Source organism: Epargyreus clarus, unplaced genomic scaffold (assembly GCF_041222505.1).
Source record: "Epargyreus clarus isolate Ecla_fem2 unplaced genomic scaffold, WU_Ecla_fem_2.2 ptg000034l, whole genome shotgun sequence".
In the NCBI taxonomy this organism is placed as follows: Eukaryota; Metazoa; Arthropoda; class Insecta; order Lepidoptera; family Hesperiidae; genus Epargyreus; species Epargyreus clarus.
In genome coordinates, this window is record NW_027332239.1 from 8,139,272 (window position 1) to 8,150,607 (window position 11,336).

At 34.6% G+C, this 11,336-nt stretch overlaps 1 protein-coding gene across 1 annotated transcript; it reads right to left on the reverse strand.

Moving 5' to 3' along the window:
* Positions 1-4,198: 4,198 nt before the first annotated feature.
* CPH17 (cuticular protein hypothetical 17) lies at positions 4,199-11,336 on the reverse strand. The gene is made up of 3 exons (XM_073091769.1): positions 11,219-11,336; positions 5,110-5,280; positions 4,199-4,481 (listed from the first exon to the last, which is right to left on the reverse strand). The coding sequence occupies exons 1-3, from the start codon at positions 11,228-11,230 to the stop codon at positions 4,368-4,370; spliced, it is 297 nt and encodes a 98-aa protein (XP_072947870.1). The 5' UTR covers positions 11,231-11,336; the 3' UTR covers positions 4,199-4,367.

An 11,336-nucleotide genomic window follows, 5' to 3' on the forward strand; every position in this document is an offset into this window, starting at 1 on the left:
AAAATGATCATTATCGGATGCCGTGATCGCAAATTCGATTATATTGTATATTATATTGTATATGACTATGTTGCGAGGTTTTACTCGAGTTTTTTTTATAAAGTATAAACAAAATCCTCCACTCTTTCACTCTCATTCTCTTGTCCCACTTTCCACAGTCCTTTCCAAATCCTATCAATGTTTATTGACCTATTGCATATATGGCAGCGCAACAGTAAAGAGGTCAAACTGAATCAACAATTTCAGATTACTGTTTTTTTACTTATTCTTAAGACTCAATAAATATATATTATTTTTTTTTAATTCCACTAGTCTTCCAAGGTTCCAAACCTCTTGGAAGACTAGACTAACACTCTTTAGCCTTGCTATATCCGTATAGATTCAAGTTTCAGTTAAGCTTAAACGTTTATTAAAGCAACTGCTACCCACTCTCTAAGATGTCGTGGGTGAGATAAACATACAAAGACATGTACACAATACCCACACGAGATATCGAGGATTCAAGCCGGATGCATCAGCGCCGTAAATTGTATAGTAACTTCATTAAGCCTGTATGCTGTCATATAAAATTGGAGATGTGAAAAGGTAAATTCTACAATGTTATCTTAATGTACCAGAATTATAAATGTGATTTTCTGAGGATGTTTGTGACTCTTTAATGTTTTAACTATTGCTTGGATTTGGATGAAATTTAGCGCACAAATAGTTTTTGACCTGAAGTATCTTTATGGTCTTAGGTTAATTTAATGTTGTTAACGAGGCCCTGCCGGGTGGGTTTCGGAAAAGTTTGTTATTGTATAAAATAGATAACGAGAATACAGTAAGACTTTATATATAGTTGTTAATCTACATAATGTTGTTGTTAATGTACATACACATACATTATTTGAAATGTTTTAATGAGTTTTTGTACATTCCATAAGTTTTTTTTAAAGTTGTTTGTAGGGTAAGGGCGACATTCATTTCCGAAGCATTCCAGCTTAGTCCTCAAGTGTAGTGGCGTATCCGTGGTCGACCGGTAGGAGTCTAATCGTATCTGGGATGGATGACAGAGAAGTGATAAAATTAATTTATAATAACTGAAAAATCAGAGGTTTGTAAGATTTGAACCTTCAATCAAGAAACAGAGTTTTCAACCCCTGCGCTTTCGCTGCTTATAGCTTGAATTAAAATATCACGCAATATCTCATACAAACAATGGTTCATATAAACCCGACGTTATAGAAGCTCAATACAATATGACAAGAAAAAGTGCTACATGTATTTTATGGCCGATTAAAATTAATATAGTTAAAGCCAGTTGTGGTACCCGTGAGAGATGTCGTTGAATCAGGCTATTTTTTTGTAGAAGTGCTCTATAAATCGAAATGTTAAGGTTTGCGTAGAGCGACCTTGAGTGTGCTTTCATACGACCACTGTGTGGACCTTAATCGGACATTATATAGAGCTGTTACAACAACTTTTTAATTAACATTATAGTAGATTTTTTTAATGTAAGTTGCGAGATATTTTTTTTCAGAATTGTAGTCTCAATATTATGCCTACCATCCAACATTTCATAATTTATGACAACTAAAAATGGTAAATTTTTGATCATTGGTGGAAAAAATGGGTGATTTGCTGTCATCACTGATAAACTTAATTGACATAAGCATTCAAACAGCTACATGAAGTGATTTGGTTCAACTATGGTAAAGTTTAGTATTACATATTTCCATAAGCTTAGGAGGGATTTGGGCGACCTTGGCTCATCACTGCAACAATACCTATAGTTAAAAAGTGTCACTTGTAAGGACTAAAATAATCACTCATTTTTAAGTTTTTACAAATGATTTCATCATGGTATTTTTAAAAATGTTAATCATAACCTACCCTACCGCGTCTGCGAAATAAATTCCATTTCATCTTTCGAAATTATCACACAAAATTGATACAATCACGGTTATATCCACTCTCAGTTTATATGTAACAACAATATTATCGTTAAGTACGTAAGGCGGCATGCGGAATACAGAGAGCCTTATATGGTAGCTCGCTCGCTTGTTTATCCAGTACTTAATTATAGGAATAAGACAAAAAATTAACGGTCAGATCAATGAGCCAAATCATAGGTATTGATAACCTGAGGCGATGTAGAACATATTACAGAGAAGAATATTAGGTTTATGTTATTTTTTTAAGATTGAAGGGGCAGACGGGCTTGTAGTCGATCTGATGGTAAGTTACTGCCTAGTTCATCCCAAGAATATCAATTACCAAATCTACATAGTACAGAGGTTCTACTTGACGTGAATCACAATCATATTGCCACTCCTGAAGACTAAGCTTGCATCATATGTACTTTTTTTTGCGATTGAAGGGGCAGAGGGATTTGCAGTCGATCTGTACTCTTACCATGAGTTTTTACGTTTTGACAAATATGACTGTTTTGGTATTTATTCACATACTGATCCATACAATTTCTAAGTTCTGACACAAGCCGCTAGGGGCGCTGATTGGAAATTGTAGGGGCAAATACGTAAACAAATACAAAAACAGTCATATTTGTCAAAACGTAAAAACTCATGGTAAGGATACAGATGTCACTGCCGAGCACAGCCCATGGACATCTGTTACCAAGTCCGTCTAGAACATAGGTTCTACCTGAAGTGGATCACACATGAGCTGTCACTCCTGAAGACTAAGGTTACATCATATGTACGTTTTTACACGTACTTTCTCTTAAACATATTTTTAAAAGTGTGTTATAATAATTTGTTTAAAGTAAAATTTAGGTCTTGTTAAGTTGTAAAAAGCTTACTATAAAGTGTTTAATGTGTAACTGTGTTGTTTAAGATAGTTTGTCATTATTTTTGATAAATCGGGTCTTGATATCTTTTAGCGATAACTTTTATAAGACTTTAGTATTACTTTTTGTTGAATATACGTACGACCTACGTACTGAAATGTCCAATAATAATTATTTGTTCATAATAAACATATCGCGTTACTGTGTCTTTGTAGAAATAACCATGTTATTTGATATTTTCTTACGATTAAAATGTTAACAAATCGAGCTTAATACAATCACTCTTTGTTTATGAATGTCGCGACGAGATTTCTCGACGAGATTTTATTGCACAAGCATTTATGGAGGCGGATAAGGGGGATTATACATAAGCGACAATCCAATTTAACGACAGTTGCCAACGATTGCCGAATATTTTCGCCTGTCATTCGTTCTCTCCAACTGTCGTCAGGGGTTCTCGCCGACTGTCGTTATCGGTCTCACCGACTGTCGTCGATTGTTGCCGTCTGTTGACAGCGGTTGAACGCTGATAGTCATAATCAATAACCATTAGTAATCGTCACTAATTATCAGCAACAAGCAGCAATAGTTCTGACTGTACCTGATTATTAGCAATCATCATTAACTGCCATCAGTAATCGTTACTGACTGTTAGCAACCATCAGAAATCTTCACTGACAGTCACTGGCCATCAGCAATTATCACTGACTGTCGATTGTCACTGCCTAATATTGGCAATTGTCAGCAACTATCGGCGCTCGTCGTCAACGACGTAGACATTAGTGTCGTTTGTACAAGTATCTCATGTCGCACGTGTGACACTACCCTTAATCCCCTATTTAGCATTCTACGTGCAACAGATAACGTTTGGCAAATGCATGAGTTGAAGGGAAAAGTGTAATAAAGAACGAGATGTAAATGTGTGCTAAGCGTGTGTGAGTGAGTTGAACGTGTTTATTTTTTATTACAAGTGTGTAAATGATTGTGTGAATTATTCAGAAAACAATTATTAATTGGTTAACTAATAACAAAGTAATAAATACAAAGGGCATGAATGTAGCGATATATTATAATTAATTCTCAGAATCAGGGTGGAATGTTTTTTGTGTCCAGAACTTAATGAGGGCATTTTCCAGTAATTGGCATATTGCGTGGTGTAATATTAAAAACATAATGAGGGGCTTTTTTTTGGCAAAGGGAGAACTGCCGTACGCGTAAAATAACTCACTGAAGTCTTCGAGACCCGCTTATGTATTGCGGGCATGACAGGAAAAGTAGACACTTTTGGCCACTCTGGCCATAGATATGGCCATATAGAGTACAAATTCTCACGCGGGCGCAAACCTGCGTGACAAGAACGAGCCCTAAACATAGGATTTTCTCTTACACATTAAAAAATAAAACAAAATGTAGAATTTACTGCATTTATTTTTCAAACCCAAAGAAACTTTTTACTCATATGAGCCATATGTGCTCTAATCGGCATTCCAAATGACTTACTACTAAATTAAATAAGATGGTAGATGACTGTTGCGCTTTTGAACTGTGTCTGGGTGTTATGAAGGTGGGTCCTCGGTGCTCACCAGCCGTGGCCGTAAGCGCCCGCGAGGAGAGGCGCGTGTGCTGCTACCACCGGCGCATGCGCAGCCACGATCGGCGCGGGTGCAGCCACAGCGACAGCGGGAGATGCGATCTGAATCGCGAAATTAGCTGTTATCTATGTATGTATGACGTCATTATATTAGTAAGAATGTTTTATATAAATGTTACTTTTGGTATCAGTACCCTTACCAGGAGTTTTTACGTTTCGAAAAATATGACTGTTTTGGTATTTGTTTACGTATTGGCCCATACGATTTCCTAGTTCTTACACAATCCGCTAGGGGCGCTGATTGGAATTTGTATGGGCAAATACGTAAACAAATACCAAAACAGTCATATTTGTCGAAACATTAAAACTTCTGGTAAGGGTACAAGACAATATAATAGCGTTCCATGACGTAATGTCTTATGTATTAATTTCAGAATTAAATGAAATATTGATAAAGATTCTCAATCGGATGGTCCGAGGTTTGAATCCGAGGCATCAGATGCAGGTAATTCACCAGTGTGATTGAAACAGCTCCACTTATGGAGTTTATAAGCATATCTTATAAACTCCATAACTGAAGTATCTTTTAAGTTGCAACGAACCATAACCACTCATAAAACATTAATTAGTTGAGTGATTTTAGAGATTAGCGTCTCTTAACAAAAATGGTATCTTACCATACCTTGTCTTTTATGCATTAAAAAACAGGAAAATGTAGGTTTATAATTACCCTGACGGTGTTAGCATAGGATGTAGCGACAGGTACGGCAGCAGCTTTCACGATGGGGGCGCTCACGATGGGGGCGCCGACGAGCCCGTGTCCCCAGGGGGCAGCGGCGATGGGCGCTCCGTAAAGCCCGGGGGCGGCGGCGGCGACGGCCAGCAGAGCGGCGAATACGACCTGGGGATGCAAATGTTGAGTAGGCTTCTTATGGAATAGAAGTAATTAGCGTCAAGTTTGAGGATGACATAACTCCGGCGGCACTATCGCTATAACTATTTCTACCTCATAACAGCAGCGTTAAGCGCTGCTGTGTTCTGGTTTGCAGGGTGTAAGGTATGGGAGAAATACTTATCCAAGGCGTTCCACCAACCACCCACCAACAGTGCCAAAAAGTCTGCCTCATAGCCGTGCTATGTACGTATGTATCCATGGAGATCTGCGACAAACCCAAGATGTAATTGGAGTTCTATCTGAGATCGAACTACACATGCGTTGGTACTTCTGACGACTAACGGCTTATTATTGTAATAATAAATTTACCGTACCTAATATCGAAATTTGACCATTTTGTAGACATCATCTGTAAAATTTCAATCAAACAAATGGTAGGCGATAGATAGATTGATTATTAATGATAGGTGTAACTTACGCATGCATGGAATGCATAATAAAGTGATTTTTCTTAACCACACGCAAAACTGAATACTACAGCCGTTAACGCTATTGTTGTTGTGGCGGTGATTCCTCCGGTGTCAATCCACATGAGACTCTACCACCTTTAAATCTCGTAGAATTCATGTCATATAATTAGGTTCAAATCCACGACTTTTTTTTTAAGTATTACGTAATGGTGTATGTCTTTCTGAGGTTTCATTAGAGAAAGAAAAGAGACCTCTTCCCACAATGAACTAGAATTTCCCACAAAGACTAGCATTCGTATTTAAATTGAATTGAATACTCCATTTTGATTGCAGTTTTATTGCATGAGTTTTCCTTTGTGACTTTAGTACCGTTGTTAATAATAGCCTTAACCTTTTTGATTCTCAGAAGTGTGAAGTATTGGATTATAAGTTATGACGTTGACGGAAACAAAAAAGATAGTAGAAATAGAATAAATCCATTTTACATTGTAACTAATCATTGTCGTAAATAATTTATAGAATTGTCGTAACCGTATCGTAACCATAACAAGCAATAAACCTAATGGAATATGACTGTGTCTTACTATTTACGTAGATAAATGTTAAATTCAGGTTAGTTAGAACTCGAAATTAATGTTTTGATAATCTAGATTATTTCCTTTTTAAATCGTTTAACACAAACATAATAATGCTATTAATGTTAGAAGTTTATCGACTCGCTCTATGCACTCTTAAGATTTTGGATATATTTTCATATTCAAATTCACTGCCAAATTTAAATGTAAAACATATTTTGTAATTAATAAGAAAAATCTAGTGTAAAATTGATTAATCACCTAATTTATTCTAATCAAAAGTGTGAATTTCAAACCCGTTTCGTACGCTTAATTCGTATCATGCCGTTCGTTTTTTACCGTCCAAACTGAACTTTGTAAGTAGGTAAAGTAATTACAGTAATAAGTCGTTTGTCCTTAAAGGACATTGGTTAGATATTAACATTCTAGATCAGAGGTTCCCAACCAGTGGGGCGTAGAAGCCAAAATATTTTATTTTACTTTAAAAATGGCAAACTAACTAAATGCACGGACAACATAAAGAGAGACACTATACAAAGCTAGTTATTATATTATGTACCTCAACTATAGGTGTGCACAGCATAACAAGAAAGAAAGTCATTCACAAAATTAATCTAATATGGAGACAAGATGAAAATGTACTTAGAATACATTTAAAAATTAATGGTAATATTTTGGTAAAATACGGTCCGTGAACGTTTTTAAATGTAGAGGGCGGTGAAAGTAACTAATGATTTCCATGAAGCTTCAAGTAACAATATTAGTTCTAGGATAGTCGAACTAGTGAAGAAGATGCAAACTCAGAAACCATATTAATACAAAAATACAAAAGTTTATCCTAACCTATTATTATTTCTTTTTATGAATGTTCCTCTTAAGTTTAAATTTAGATTCCCATTTGATTATTAGAGTTTATTTTTATTATACCTAAAGTGGTCCCTGCTATCAAGAATGACATAAAGTAGTCCCTGAACAGGTTGGGAGCCGTTGTTCTAGATCGAAATCGTATCCGTTCTAACAAAGCCGGTCTTGCACAGTCATGTCCGTATGGCGTGCGCGTGCGCAACTAGAGTGATTATGAATTATACTGTGGGCGGTCTTTGTTTGTTTTGACGAAAGTATGTATTGCGTAGTGGTTGCTTACCTATCTTTGGTGACCATACTATAGGTATCCTTGAGGCAATATAAAGGCGAAAATTTGAGCTACTTCAATCCTTACCCTTATCCTTACTAATATTATAAATCTGAAAGTAACTCTGTCTGTCTGTCTATCTGTCTGTCTGTCTGGTTGTCTCTTCTTCACGCCCAAACCACTGAACCGATTTTAATGAAATTTTGTACAAAGATAGTCTGAGACCCGAGAAAGGACATAGGATAGTCTTGATCCCGGAAATCCCACGGGAACTAGGGATGGCGATTTAAGATCGATTAATCGGAGAATCGATCTTTTGGACCCACAACATCGATTATTTTAATCGATATTAGTAAGGATTGAATCGTAAACTATGCATTTTATCACGTGATGATCTTTAGCAAAGTTGAAGGTACGAATTTTCAGTTTTATGTTAGTATGTTATATTATTTTCTTTTAAACGCGGGTGAAGCCGCGGGCAAAAACTAGTGAGTTCATATTTATAAGAAGCGATTTATAAATTAAAACTGAAGTGGAACCACTTTTAAGATATTGGCCATTTTAAAACTAAGTTCAGAGGGTATTTAGCATTCTTATAATTTTAAGCATTGTAGTATGCTAATGATGCAAGGTACATTTACATTTACAGATGTAATGTCCGTAATTCTAGAATTTGCCTACCATAGATCAAAATTTGACAATTTCTAGTACGCAGATTTTTTTAAATGTCGATATCTGGTGGTCAAACCATACACAAACAGGCAAAGTCCGCGTCTGCCCGGTTGTGGTTCGGTAAATATTAATACGTTGTTAAGAGGATGTTTTTGTCTGCTACGGCACGCGCCTGACACGCTCTGTGTCTGTAGATTCAAATTAACCCTTACCATGCAGAAATGGCGACACAAAGTAACTTTATAGAAATCAAATTTATTTCTACCATGAAACCTTCAAAAATTATTTATAACAATGCCAATTTATTTTAACACAATTTTATGTTATTATTTGATAAATTCGATTAGATTAGTAGGTAACATACCGTCACAATGAAATAAAAAGTGGTGATTTATTCCGGATGGTAACCGCTGCTGGCCTCGGAAGGTCGTTGGCGCTGCAGTGAATGTCAAGTAACAAAAACATATTGAAAGTGAACCAATAATTACTTAATCTTTATTACTCCTTGCGAGGATTTTGACGAGTATCTATCTATATACGTATTTTTAATTTTGGATTTGAACTGTATTGGTTTTCGAGTGTAATTTTAAAATCTACTAAAATTTTGAACTTTGGTTCTAAGCAAATATACACAGTAGTCTATATATTTACATGTATGTAAAAGCGAAACTATGCAACTAAACCTAAAACCAATAAATTTAGATATACCTACCCTCTAAGAAAGTTTTGTTTTTTTCCACCGCTAAAGATAAATAGAATTTGAATGGTTGCCAATTACATTAATTAAGGCGAGAAACAGTATATGCTACAAACTGAACTAATAAAGTCTGAATAAATTTTATTTTTATCTGTTTCAAAATAAATACATTTTACCTGTCTATCTGTTTACCTGGGTCTTGGAACATAGCGAATTTATTTTCATAGATTTTCTCAATTATAAACATTTTATATAGTTATTTTATCAAATCAACTTTATTTTGTTTTGTTTTGACCCTAAAATATCAAGAGTTCGTAAAATTAAAAAGTCTTGGAACAAACGCGCTCTATAAAACTAGAACTGTAAGTATTATTAAGAGGAGAATATACATATTTCTCGGTTTTGTTAATGAAAATTACACTAATAAGCTTAATATAATAAGGAAAATTGTAAAACGATCGAATAAAAAAACTTAGCGACCGATAATGACATACTGTTTTAATAACTTGTGCGACTACATTACTAAGTGAACGACTGGAAATATAGAGAGGCAACTTTAGTATTAAGATAGATTAGGTTTTTCTAATTGAATTGGTTAGGTTAGGTTGGAACATATAAGACAATATAAAACTAAGCGAGCAGGGCGCTGCAGCAACCTGCGAGCGGGTGGGCCCAATCTGTATGAATTCAGACCTTACCTCTATTCATGTTCAATGACATGAGCACACAATATTCTACTTATTGTAGTATTTTTCAAAGTGGTTTTTGTATTCGAAACACTTCATTTAAAATAAAATGCTGCTCAGTATTAAAAAAAAAACATTTGCTAAATATTGAATAAAACGCAGGACGTAATGTTTACACTTAGACAAACATTAGGTCGCTCAAATATAATGAAGCTCCTCATTTCGTATTTTAAGTAACTCACATTAATGTTTGTAAGTTGCTGTTCTGTTGATTTCTCGTCACTCGCAGCCAGTCGCTCACTTAGTAATACTATAACCAAAATTCATTATTTTTGTCATTCAAAACTCTTATTTGCAGTCACTCGTTTAAATACTACCAATATTATAATATTATTTCTTCATTTTATAAAAAGAAAACACATTAATGTTCACACACTGCACGATTTAAAAAATGGTTCAGAAAGTCACATTTTATAACTTTATAATACAAACATACAGACAGAATAACACGTGAGTTATACTCGTAAATGTTAGAAAAATATTCAAATTATTTAATTATAGTATTATTTTAATTAATTATTGTGTTATTTTCATGATGTGTTATTTTTATAATAATAAGTGCCCATTTATATAGTCACTGGCTGTATACGTTACACTATTGTATGCATTAGCATAAAAAAAGAACGCGCTTGACGTTAGATGTTAGACGTTGTATTTTGCGCGGGAATAATAAAAGTTGTGAGTTGGATCAAGAAATAGTTTTAGTTAGAAATAATTATTTTAGTATAAATAATATTAAGTTTTAATTACAGATATGGAACCCTAAAACGTGTTTTTATGAGAACGAGTACTTAAATATGCCAGTTAACAATAATGTGGATTTGTCGTTAACAAACTGGGTTTAAAGTTTTGTAGGAAGTGGTATGTTTGTTAAATGTCAGTGAGTAGAGCACGACGATATTTATAATATTATTCGCATGTTATCGATCAAGTGGCCGTCTTTGTGTAAATGTGACATATTTAATAAAGGCACCATTATATTTTAAATTGTTCTTTGTTCATTTTTGTATTGTAACACATGTGTGACTCATACCTATTATAGTTAGTTATTACATCGTGCAAATTCGTGTGTATTTTATGGAGCTTTTACTGAAAATTCTAAATTATGTCTATTATTGTTATCAACTGTGTAAATAAAGTCAGAAATACATAAATAAATAAAATCAACAAATACGTATACACAGGGCATTAACTATGTTATACTCTATCTTTTCTCTGTTACTTGTCGACAATTTTTCTTTTTTTGGCAGCAGTTGAGAAGCTTTAGCGTTGCTAAAAGATTTTTTTTAATAATGGTACTAATCGTGCAATAGTTATAAGTACTAAAGAATTATAATAGGAACAAAAAAACTACGACTGCTTAAAATATAGCTTATGTGACTTCCACGATTTAGACGAATCCAACGACACCTCGTATGTGAAAATCCAACACACTTTTTGGCCTGTGGGAAAATCGTCCCAAAAAATGAGACATGTATGTATGTAACATACGCTCGTGAAACATTACTCTCCGCAGTCGAGTAAAAAGTTAATAGATACAAATATTAATGACTTCTCCGATATAATATTGATATACGGTTAAATAAAACATATGATTATATGTACTTAAATATAATATATATGTACGCCAAGCTATGTAAATGTGTTCTTACCAGCTTGTACATTTTGATTTTGGGGTTGGCTTGAAGCGAAGGGTTGTGGGAACGAATGTGCTAAGGGACTGCGAAACCGAAGCTTTTATAGCGGTTAGCACATAGCACGCCAAATCCG